The sequence below is a fragment of the Eumetopias jubatus genome, unplaced genomic scaffold, assembly GCF_037043125.1.
Source record: "Eumetopias jubatus isolate StellerSeaLion01/CBP00866 unplaced genomic scaffold, mEumJub1_p1.0 scaffold_6, whole genome shotgun sequence".
NCBI classification, from domain to species: Eukaryota; Metazoa; Chordata; class Mammalia; order Carnivora; family Otariidae; genus Eumetopias; species Eumetopias jubatus.
In genome coordinates this window covers 127,235,423-127,248,077 of record NW_028274812.1, presented here as the reverse complement: position 1 = coordinate 127,248,077, position 12,655 = coordinate 127,235,423, and the positions used below count along the sequence as shown (strand labels likewise).

Genomic DNA, 12,655 nt, shown 5'->3' with positions numbered 1-12,655 from the left:
GGCTGGGCAGGGCATTCTGAACTCTGCAAGATACAGAGAGAGCACAAGCTATATGGTGGAAAGCAGGGGAGACCTAGAGTGAGCGTGAGGAAAGAGAATGCAACAGAGAAGCAGAAACTGGTAGACAAACCCCAGAAAGAGCGACAGAGACAGAAAGTTCAGACCCTGCCCTAGCTCCTGTTCTTTCCGAAGCCTAGCTGGGGTGCCCAGCTTTAGCCATGTTTTGTCAAGTGTGTTTCTTGGAACCACAAGAACCCCCAGTGGAACACCTCCCTCTTGTGAGGTCCTTCTGTCCCTTCTCCCTGCTGGTCAGAACAGAAAAGTGAAGCATGGTTCTAAGAAATAATATTTTTTCAGAAGAAATAATAAATTCTCCCCTAAATGATATCCCAGTGGTTCTCGACTGGGGGCAATTTTGCCTGACAGGGGGCATTTGGCAATATCTGGAGGCATTTTTGGTCATCATAAGGTGCTGGGAGGGGCTGAGAGTGGTCAGAGGTACTGCTCACATCTTATGGTGCACAGAACAGCCTCCCCCCCACCCCCCCGACAAAGAATTATCTGGCCCCAAATATCAGTAGTGCGGAGGCTGAAGAACCCCACTCTAGATCAGAAGGTTGGTAATACAAAGCATGTATCATTCAAGGATCAAATGTCATCTGATGCATACATATGAAAAAAGTTAAGACAGGGAAAATGTAACAATATGAAGAACTGTGGTGTTAGGGTGTGAGATGATGGGTGAATCTCTACCTTTTTATTTTTAAACTTTTATGTTTTTATTGGATGCAATTTGCCAAAGCAAAATCAAACACCCACCCCCCCAAAAAGAGAGAGAGAGAGAGAGAGAGAGAGAGAGAAGGGAGGGAAAGACGAGAGGAAGGGAAGAAGGAAGGAGAAGTCATCCGAACTGCCTCATCCACTGGGGCTCCCGCCACCTTGCTGTGGCCAGTTAGGAGCAGGTAATGCCTGTGACTCATACCCACCGAGAAGGGGGGCCAGCGACATTGAGAAAGTGCCTCTCTTCATGAAGCCCCCCTTCAGCTGTTAAAAAATACTGACAAGTGCTCCGGTATAACGACCTGTGCCAAATTTGTTCCAACTGCAAGTGGTCAGTCATAAAGAACAGAACTATTAACTGGATCAAGGAGAGCTGAACAGAGCTGGGACTCGCCTTTGGTGCCCATGGCTCAGGATGCTTACCTCTAGCATCTCGGCCCCAACTAGACCCTGACTGTGGGTTCACAGATCCAGGAAAGCGTGTCCACGACTGTCTGAGCCGACTGTCTGAGCAGGATGCACAAAGCAAGCAGCAGCCCCAGGAACAGGGGGGAGGCCTGTGAGAAGCACTGGTTTGGGGACACGGCCAAGCAGGGCCTGCAGCAGATACCTGGCACATCTTCCCCACCACCCCTTCCTTGTAGTCCAGTCAAGTCTTTTAAATCCCCTAATTCTAACTTCCAAAAACCTCTACCTTGGGCTCAACACAAATCTGTCCCATCTGAGCCCACTTTATAGTCCATTTCCACAGCTCACAAATAATTGGTGGCATCCCCACATGAGGTGCTTGTGGCTGAAGACAATGGTTAAGTTTCTTTCAGCTCTTCTTTGTTCTCTCTCCTATCCGGGGCTAGGAAATGTTTTAGGTGGTTGTGCTACAGGAGAAAATAAACACTGTACCCCATAATTCCTTCAGGTTCACGGACATAGAGACTAAAATGACCACTGTACTCATAAATGCGTCAAACATCAGATATCCAGGTTTGTATGCTGACATGCATAACTTATTTCCTTAAGTCTTCTCATGACTCAGTGCACTATGCATATAGTAAAATGTTGCAAAGGCATCAAAGCACATCCAGGGACCGCAGATCTCCTCTTCAGAAGTTATCACTACTCTATTTTTTGTTACGTGCAATTTGGAACTAGAAGAATGCCTCTGCACAATGAGTGGCCTATAGATTAAGTGGCAAAGATGCTCTGGGGGAAGGTTCCGAACGACAGACTAGAACAAAAAGTCATCTTCTTCTAACCTGAACAGCTGTTATCTGTAACCCTTCAGGGCACAAACTGTTACCTGTAACCCAGAAAAAATGTGCCCATTTGTCTAACATTATGAAATTAGGTTCATATTCAGCAGTTCATGTCTCCCTGAAACATCTTGGGATCTGCTCTTGTTCGCAAAATGACACCTAATTTGTTACAAAAAAAAAAAAATTAACACACAATTTGTTCAACTACTTGTTTATTTCAGAGAGTCTTTCACTTGCCACTAGCATTTCTCAGTTCTTGATGGTAGGCAAAGAAAGGGTCAGAACTCTTTGGACTGCTTAGCAATATTTAATTTACATGTTTAGAAAATGAAGTTAAGTCCTGAGCTCCAGATATGCATTGATGAGTACAAGGTCAGGTGACCCTTCACTTGCCACCACCCAAGTCAGGAACTCTTAATGAGAGGAGAATGGGAAGGTGCAGGGTGCCCAAGGAAAAAAGACCTCTGAGAGGAGGATTTTAGAATATGTGAGTGGTGGTCAGTTAAAAAATTATATGTGGCTCCCTCCTGTATATCTGCAGTCAACGAACTATGGGCCAAATCTAGCCCATCACCTGTTTTTGTAATTAAGGCTTTGCTGGAACACAGCCATGTTTGTTTGGTTTCATTTTGTCCATGACTGCTTTTAAAATAGCAGAGGGGGGCACAGATGTTGCACAGACCCTATGGCCCACAAAGTCAAAATTATTTACTATCTGGCCCTCAACAGGTATTTCCTGAGGATCTTTACTCAGTGAGACACTGTTACTAAATATTGTGTCCTTTTCTGCAAGTCTGTCTTTTTCCTCAGGACTATAATAGCAAAGTTTACCTTTGGTTGCCAGTAACAAAGATCTAAAAACAATGGCTTCAACAAGACACTTGTCTCTCACATAAAAGTCCAGGGATGAAATGACACTCCGGTGCCAGAGACCCAGGCTGTACTTGACACAACTTCCATTGTCAAGGGCACACCATGGTCCAAAATGGGTGCCAGAGTACCAGCCATTACGTTCACATCCAAGTAGCAGGAAGGAAAAAGGACAGCCTCAACCTAACTTTTCAGGGAAACTTTTGGAAATACCTAAACACTTCCACTTATAAATCATTAGCTAGACTTGGCCACATAGATACACCTAGTTATAGTGCTGCTTAGATAAAAAAATCAAAGTTACATTATTTTTTTAAATGAGGGATTGGATATTAAGAGATAATTAGCAATCTCTGCCACAGGAACCTTACTCCAACCACCAAGTCCCTTATTAAGATAGGTGCACACTCTGGGCAGGCTAATCATTTGGCATAGCTCCAGAATAATTGGCCTTAAGTACTGGTTTAACATTTATTTAAAAGATGGTAAGATCAGTGCCAATAAAAAGTATTTTTTTGGTTGGTTGGCTGTTTTCAAATTTCCAAGCAAAAGTACTGTCTCCTCTGGAAGCAACTGGACAAATCCAACTTTCTTAAGTTAGTATGTGGTTGTGTGTATAGATCTGCATCAATAGAGCATTCCTATACAGTCCAGTGATTTTTTTTTTAAATGGAATATCTGCCTGCCTGGTGTGTTTGTGGTCAAAGGACACCAACACTACCTCATTCTCACAGAATTTCTCCAATTAGCATGCCCATTCAGCATTTACTCTCACCACTGCAAATCACCTCCAAGTCAGATAAAAACGATATTTACCCCGCCCCCAAACCACACTTACTCCCATATCCAGGCACTAACATCTCCCTCTAACATTTAAGATCTGATCATCTCCAACCAGAAAAGGCTACTCCTCTAACTTTTGACACTGATGATATGAGAGTAGAGGTAGGGCTAAGGCAATGGCAAGAAGCAAAAGCTTGAGAAGTATAAAATTAGGAATGGATTCTGAATCCTTGATTCCCATGGGTTTTCTACATATTAAACAACAATGGGGAAAAAATAACAAGTCATGTCCTTTTGGTATCTCAGTTAATATTGAACAATCAGTCTTAGTCCTACACTTTCCCTCTTCTTCAAAAGTAAGTACTGGAATTTCACTATCAACATGGAAATTCCTGGAAATTTCTCTCTCACAGAATAGTCCTGGGCTGAATGGGTATTCCATCATGTCAAAAACCCAGGCTGCTCCATATATACTGTTTCTGTAAAGTTAGGGCACAGATATCATCTGCAAACTCCAAAATAATTTAAAGGCTGCCAAAAGCAGCTCAAAACAAGTAGAAGCTAATGAGAAGATGTGAAGGAAAGAAACACAAACAGTGGCATTTCTCAGAAAACACTAGCAAAGGTAACATCTCTCAGAGCTCTGAAGTTCAAAATCTTTATCACTGATAAGTATTGAAACTGAAGTAAACAAAGGCGAATCTTTTGTTTGTAAGAAGAGAAGATTTGGGGTGGGATGCAGAACTATACAAGGAATCAATGAGATGAATGAGCCATATTCAAAGAAAGACTTATTTCTTGGCACTGGAGAAGATAAAAGCCTTAGGGTGGTGAAAACAACTAGCCGAATGATCACCCTAGCCCCTCCCTGCCATGTCAACCCCACCCTCACACCTCGACTTTGTGCACATAGCTGGTTCAGAAAATCCAATGCCATTCAAATACAAGTAACAAAAAGGCAAATCATATGCATACCACAGGTACATCAATTTAAAAACTGGGGGAAAAATAAGGAAGATGAAAGAAAAACTTTTTAACAAAGAAGTCATAGGGAAAAAAATGTTGCCCCTGGATCATAAGAAATTGCTGGGCAAATATCTTGCAATAGATTTTTAAAACCAAATGAAGCAATTCGTCTATGAAGTAAAACTACAAAGCACAAATAATTCAGAGAGTAGAAGGCAAGAAAACAGGAGGAACTGAAATGTGAGCTCTCAGAACTCATAAAGGGGGGAAAACAAAGTAATCGAAGATGGAAATGGAATGTGAGCAAGGAAGAAGAGACTGCAGAAAACAGTAAGGGACAGAGAAGGTAGCAATGAGAAAAGCATTCAAAATGAAGTGTAAATAAAGAGTTTTAAAACATTAGAGAGAAAGTAATAGGTAGAGAAGTCACATAAAGGAGAGCCTACTCATGCAGAACTGGAATTCCGGAAGAATGAAACAGAAGAATGGATCAGAACAAATCCTTAACGATATAACTCAAGAAAACTTTTCTAAAACCAAAGTAGAGTCAAATCTGATTAGTGTAAGACTACAGCATACACACACACACACACACACACACACACACACACACACACACACACCCCAGGAAGACAGGCCAACACTGAGATGGATCCTGATAAAGTTATTAAACTTTATCCTAGGACCTAATACAGCTTTTGGCATGTGGCAAGTGCTTAATAAATATTCACTGAGAGACTGACAAAACAGCTTTTTCTCCACAAACCCGTTTCTGCCACATCTCCTCTGTTCCTGGGATGTGATATGGTAAGAAATCACTTCTAAAAACAATACTGAAAAACTCTAAGATCTTTAAAACATTCTGTCTCACCTATTTACTAAGATAGGAAAGATTAAAACTGCATTTTAGAAAGATTTTTAGAAAGGACTGATATAAAAATCTTTTCTGATTATATATTCACTATAAATTCTGGAAATATTCTGTCTCATATGCATTGAGTTTCAGCAAAATTTTATTATATATTTCCATAAGCCATTTGTCACACAGAGACAAAAAAAGGATAAAATCAGAAAGTTTTTTACTTACTTTGGATGTTCAAACTTGTCTATCAGATCAACTTTTTCCACCAGGTCTCCTCCAATTGTTCGTACTAAATCATAGAAATCGTTTTCTGTGTAACTCTCAGAGGGCAACCAGAATGAGATGTCATTTATCACAGCAGGGTATTTGCTAAGAGGCTAACAAAACAAAAGAAGAAAAGATAGATTGATTTGTTAGTTGGATGAGAGAATGTTTAAATTTTTCATGGAAAGTTACACTTGGCTAATTAGAAAATGCTGGTAAAACATTATTTCAGCACTTGAATTTTCAGGAACAAAATGAACTTAAAAGATAAGCCAATATTCAAAATTAGCAAATTCCATTATGAATGTTACAGATTCTTATCACATTCATGTGTAACACTACCATATATTATATTTATATAACCATTAATGTACAATTTAGTATAAAGCAATTTGGATATATCATACTTCAGTTTTTTCATTTGAATACTAGAGGAGAAAAAGTTCAAATTTAATTAACAAGCGATTCATTAACTTCCTGTGATATTTTCAGGAAGTCATTTTAATAGAGAAGTAAGTAAAGGCTTGTCAAAATTGGTATTTTTCAATTAGTAATGTCATTATTTGTTAGTATTTCTAATTATTAAAACAAAGGACTGGGATGATAAGTAGCCACTTAGGGAGTTATTTTTCAAATTATGGCTCTAAGGATGGACAAACACAAATGTAGCCAATTCCCCCACTTTATCCCATTTTCCCCAGTTTATTCGAGCTTATCATTATATTGGATAGACACTTAAAATTAGATACTTTAAAAAGTTACTGCCTTTGTTTACGTGGCTTATATACATATAAATATATATATATAATAAATGTTTGTCTGTAAGTTACTGCCACAGTAAAAAATGTTTCATTATATAACTATGAAGTCCTCAGGGGACATGTGCTAAAGTATAAATAAATCTGGCAGAAGAGCAAATTTATAAACTGGTTTACACCAAACCTGATATCACTATAAACCCTTTGGTGAATCACTGATAAGAAAAAGTGTAACTTTTCAAATGACAAAACCTCCGAAGAACCAAATACACAAAAAATGATTATTCAACTTGAAATATCAATAAAGTTGTCAGACAAATGCATCGGTTCAAAACACACATTTCAAATGAACATAATAAAGCTACCATCTAAAGTGCTTCTGACAAAATACCATGGCTCCTGAAAAATATCTTTGGTTTTCTCTCCTACAGTAAAGTCAAGATCCTGTGATAAATCATTCATGGGTTAATATAACAACACATACGGGAGTACGGTGGTTACACCAGTTGCTTTTCCCTTGGACAACATCCTTTCGCCACTTCAGGAACATGGAAATTTAGGGAGATTGGATAAAAGGCTGGGATTGCAAAGAATTCGCATGTAATGCCGTCTTTAGGTGACCCAAGCTGAGATACCACTGAGCTCTGATGACAGACATGGGAGGTGCCCAACTGAGCATTTGTGTCCGCAACCCACTGACAACAGTAAACACGGTAATAACAAAATAATGCTGTCAGCCAGAATAGAGGTCCCCAAGACATTAAAAAATGAATTTTACAGTAAATTACAGTTTTAAAAACCAGGGAGAAAAGCCCAGACTGTTGCATTGCGAACTAGTTCAAGCTAACAAATTATATATAACAAGTTTAAAGTAATGGTTTATCTAAAGGAAGCATTCACTATACTAACTGGTATGTGTCAGATATAGGATACCTACTAGAGACTTCCGCTTTTTTGAGGGGGAAAATAAAGGTTTGTTTTGAAAGGATAACTACAGATCTATAGCTACTGGAATGTAGGCTTTCTGATGCTTAGCCAGAGGTGGTATTAAAAACTATCCAGTGGCTTCCCATTGATCTTAGGGTAAGTCCCCAATTCTTGAAAAGTTCTAGCTCTTTCTGTTGTCCAGGCTCACACCGCCTGGCTATTTGGTTTCTTGAACACACTTCGCTGCTTCCTCCAGATACTGTTTTCTGCCCTCCCTACCCTACCTCTGCTCCTCAGCTACCACGTTCACCTCTAACCCTCACAGACTCCAGTAGTCCCTTGTTATGGCAGCCTATACTTCTCTTTCATAATACCTTTCATTATTGTAATTGTTTGTGTAATTACTTACTTAATGTCTGTCTTTCCAGTATATTTCAATTTTTGAGGGTGGGGTGTGTATCTTTTTTTTTTTAACCTCCAAATCTCTATTACCCTGCACAGTCCCCATGACATTGTAGGCATTCATCAAGAGCGCATGACAACGCTACCTTGTGTGAGCAATGGCTTTGTTACAGTGAATCAATTTAGCTGTTCTTTCTTCTCTAACCAGACCAGCTAATGGACATGGCAGGTAAATAAGGCATAGAGACTTGCCTCCATCCCTGGCTATGCTGTTATAGGGAGATAGTGAGCACGTGGAATGACAAAAAAGAGGCGCACAGGCAAAGTGATTTGGTAGGGACTTGATAATCCACAATCACAGAACAAGATAATTTTAGAATTAGAAAAAAAACCTGTTAACCTAAATAAAGAGGTAAACTGAGGCAAGCTCGAATTATCAGAAACTAAGTTTATTCACGAAAAGCAGAGGAAATGCAATTCGGAAAATGCATGCTGCAGGCAAGTCCGTTGAGGGCTTGGGGCAGCTGTATTAATGGGAACGAGTGCCCAGAGAAGGCAGGCCAGCCAGAGTTCAAGCAGTGAGTTCACTGGCTGGAGGATGGTGAAAGATTCTTAGCAGATGTTCATTGGTCAGGAGATGAGTCTCAGCCCACTGTAAATCAGGCATTTATAGGGAATCAGTCTCTCCATTTTCAAGTTCCATTATTCTGAGGGAGCATGCGGGAGATTCTCTGTTTCATATCTTCCAGTTCCATTTTCGACTGAAATCCCTTCACAGCCCTTAAATAGCATTTGGTATTATTTGTGTTTTCTCATTTCTTTTCTTGATCTAGATGAGCAATGTCTATTTTATTAGTTTTAGCAAATAACCATGAATTGATTTGTTCTTTTGAGATCATCTCTATAATTCTCGTGGTGGTTTTTTTTTTTTTTTTTTTAGAATTGAAGAGGTGATCAAAACTACAGTTATAGTAGAGAATTTAAAAGTCAAAATATATATGAACAATTTAGTAACAATGAGTTTGAAAATTTGGATTAAATGATAATTTTCACTTAAGACAAAATTTAAACTGATTGACACTGTACCAAATTGAATTATCAGTCAAATCTCACACCAAAAGTGTTAGACTCAGATAGTTCATAGTATAACTTTTATCAAATATTTCAGGTGAAGCAGTATCTTTAACACACTATTTCATGAAACAGAAAAGGAGAGAAAAATCAACAAATTTTGTGAGTTTATAAACTTTAAGCCAGAGCTGGATAATCACAGAATAATTAAAAAAAAATTGTAGACCAATTTCACCTTACAACCTACATAAAAATCCTAAATGTAACTTCGGCAAATACAATTCAACAGCATATTAACGTAAGAACACAAAATGACCAAGTAGGGTTTATCCCAGAATAACGGGAATGCTTTGAAACCAAAAGCAATCTACTAATCAACATATAAAGAAAAAAAATCATGTTTTTTTCAGAGACAGGAAGTATTTGATAAATATAATACTTATTCATTATAAGAAAAAAGAGTTTTTTTGGCCAACTATAAATAGAAGGCAGCATCCTTCCTTCCAAGATATTTATTGAAAACCTATAGCAAACATACTAAAGTTAAAATTTTTTAGAAGTATTCGAAATAAAGTCAAGAACAACATAAGGATACCCTCTCTCACCCTTGCTCTGTCACATTATAAATCCTAACCCAAGGCAGGAAATAGGAAAAGCTATTGGAATGGAATAAGGCAAAATTTGTGATCCTCATGTGAATCTTCCTTACTAACTATATGACTTGGACCAACTGCTTAATCTCTGTTTTCAGTTTCCTCATCTGAAAAATGGAGGATTATTAGTATTTACCTCATATAATAATTGCTATTTCATATATATCATTATACACACAATATACAAGAGTTAACGTGAACGAATTAGAGGTACATATACCACTATGGCTGAAATACAAAAAAGTGTATGTTGAGTTTTTAAAAAAATATAAGTTGTACTAAGATGTATTCACTATACAAAGTTTAAAAACAGGTATGGCAATAATACATATGTATAAATAAGTTGTATTGAAACAGATGTGGGAAGGCTATACTGGACTTCAAAACAATGATTAACTCTGGGGAAGGAAGGAAAATATTCAAGAAGGAATTTTGCCTTTATCTTTAAGATGCAAAAGAGTTAAGGTTCAACCGTGAATTCTGCAGCAAATGCACTGAGTGAGCTCTGCATGGCTTGGGGTGTAGGCGGGTGGCACACCCCAGTTAAGCGAGGTCAGCCCAACTCAGACTTTATTCCCTTCATGAACACTGATGCTAAACACCCTTGTAATCCCCACTTATCAGAGAGTCGCAAAAAATGCCACCCGCAAACATGTCACTTTGGTATAAGGTTTACTTTGAGCTCAAAGCAACTGAAAAGAAGCTGAGACAAGAAAAGCTCTCAGCTCCGGGGCCAACACAACACAGGCACACAGTTTGCCTAAGAGCAGGACAAAAAACTTGCAAAGGTGCCTCATCTCCCCTCTCCAATCACTGGAGTCAAGCTGGACCCTTATCAGCCCAGAGATTACACCAGAAGGATCTACTTATCGAACTTGACTAACGGCCCCATATAACTTCCTTTAGTTTCCCATGTATTTATTTACCTTTCCACAATTGGCCCAGAACCAGACTCGAGATCCTTTTTCTTTGCCTTGTTACTTCTCTAAAAATTTATTGCTCTTTTGCTAAGCTGCTATATAAGCCCAATTACCAACCAAGCCTTTGAGTTACTCCTCTCTTATAATCTGTGTGTTTCATGCATGATGCACAAGTTAATAAGGTTGTTTGCTCTAATCTGTCTTTTGCGGCAGAGCACCAGATGACACCTAGAAGGGTAGAAAGAAAAATATCTTTTCCTTCCCCTGCAGTATCCTTACATTTGTTGCATTTTGGCTACCTCTAATGGGGTTGGAATAATATCCTTACTTTATTAGGTTGAGCTAATCCTGGGAATCCATAAATGTTTTTCACAGTTTGCCCTTTTGAAAACCTCTTATTTCTGCCAATTATTGACAATTCCAACCCAAGAATTGTTTTTATGTCCTGTTTGGGGTTGAGGAACAGAACAATCATGGAGTTATGTGCCACCCTAACTCCAAGTCCTCTGACTGTATTGAGTGCCCCTCATAGGTTCATGTCCCTGTCATTATGTCCTTCAGGATCGGGATTAATGTCTGGTTTACCTGTGTAGCCCAGCAGCCCTACAGTAACCGGCTAAATAAATGTCGGTCAAACTCATGTTGAACTGACTTAGCTTAATTTCTTAATTTCCCAAATTTTCCAGGATAGTTTGGATTTTTAAAATAATAATTATGATTCCAAAAAGGACAATTCTCCATGCCATCTGGGTCACATGAATTTGGTTTCTAAAGCTGTTTTCTTCTCTTTTTCTTTTCTTTGAAATAGTTTTGCTTGTTAAATTTTACACCCATGTCCCTTTACTCTCCCCAGTGCCCCCACTTCCCTTTAAAAGGTGCACTCATGTCTTCGGACCCAAGTCTCCAGACTTGCAGGTGAGAACGTTGGCAGCTGAAGTGCCAGAGTCCAGGTAATTAACAAGAGACAGATGAAAGTGGGGTGCATTTCTCCCCTGTTCCAATTAATTTCTTTTATCTTCATTATCTTTCTTCTTGCTTATTTGGTTTTATTCTGTTCTTTCCCCAGCTTACTTAAGTGAAAAAAATAACTCATGTATTTTGGGGCTTTCTTAGTTTTGAGTAAAAGCCTTTAAGGCTATTAATGTTCCTCTAAATACCTCTTTAGATATATCCCACAAACTATGTCTTTCCCTATATTTTCTCCTTTCTTGTATTCTATTGGATTGGTTAATTTTTAAAAATATCCTAATATTTTTCCTTCTTCTTTAAAAAGCTGTAAATTGTATGTCTATTCTCTCTCTTTTTTTAAAGATTTTATTTATTTATTTGAGGAGGGAGCATGAGCAAGGGGTAGGGGCAGAGGGAGAGGGAGGAACAGACTCCTGGCTGGACAGAGAGTCCAACATGGAGCTCAATCCCAGGACCCTGGGAACATGACCTCAGCTGAAGGCAGACACTTAACTGACTGAACCACCCAGGTGCCCCTGTATGTCTATTCTTTAATACACATACACACATATCCTTTAATAAACTGATCTAAAGCCTAAATTTATTTAGGATCTCTATTCTGTCTTAAATCAGACAGAAACCTTAGTTTTTTTTAAAAGGCTCTTCTCCCCAACTATTAGATTTTTATCCTTTGAAAAGCACACACAAAATAATAAGTTATTTAAGACAATGATTAATTTAAGCTAAAAAAATGTTTTTAATTTTATATTTGTCCTCTTTGTTGGGAGACAATTGTCCATGGAATTTCCACACAACCTGTAACTGCTTGTGTCAACAAACACACTTGGAAGACAGAGGTAGTTTCTCCCTTGGGGGCAAGAGCAGATTTGGTTTTTTTTTCACCAGGATAATAAAAATAATGTCTTCCTCAGGGGCATAGGTACGGTAGGCTGGCTCACAGCCTCTCCGAAGGAATGGAAGGAAAGCGAGCCAACAAACATAATCCAAGAACGAAAAGATTGCAGAGCTGCACAGCTCGGTGGTTTTCAGCTGTGCTCTAAGGCCAGTGTGGGAGTAGAAGCCGCCTGAGTGGCTCGGCATCGCCCCTCTGGGGCTTAGGGGTTTTAGGAGAAGCGATGTGAACAGGAAGCCCATGCTGCCTCTGTGCTGTCACAGTCCTTCGTCTCTGACCCAGGAC

The 12,655-nt window shown here is 38.9% G+C and overlaps 1 protein-coding gene across 8 annotated transcripts in view; it reads right to left on the bottom strand.

Annotated features, from left to right (window-relative positions):
• The window catches only part of FARS2 (phenylalanyl-tRNA synthetase 2, mitochondrial), a 537,047-nt gene that overhangs the window by 138,259 nt on the left and 386,133 nt on the right, over positions 1 to 12,655 (bottom strand). For all 8 annotated transcript variants that reach the window (XM_028122922.2, XM_088024111.1, XM_088024113.1 and 5 more), the window contains one exon: positions 5,740 to 5,891. In XM_028122922.2, coding sequence (XP_027978723.1) covers positions 5,740 to 5,891 — 152 coding nt within the window. The remainder of the gene's footprint in view (positions 1 to 5,739; positions 5,892 to 12,655) is intronic.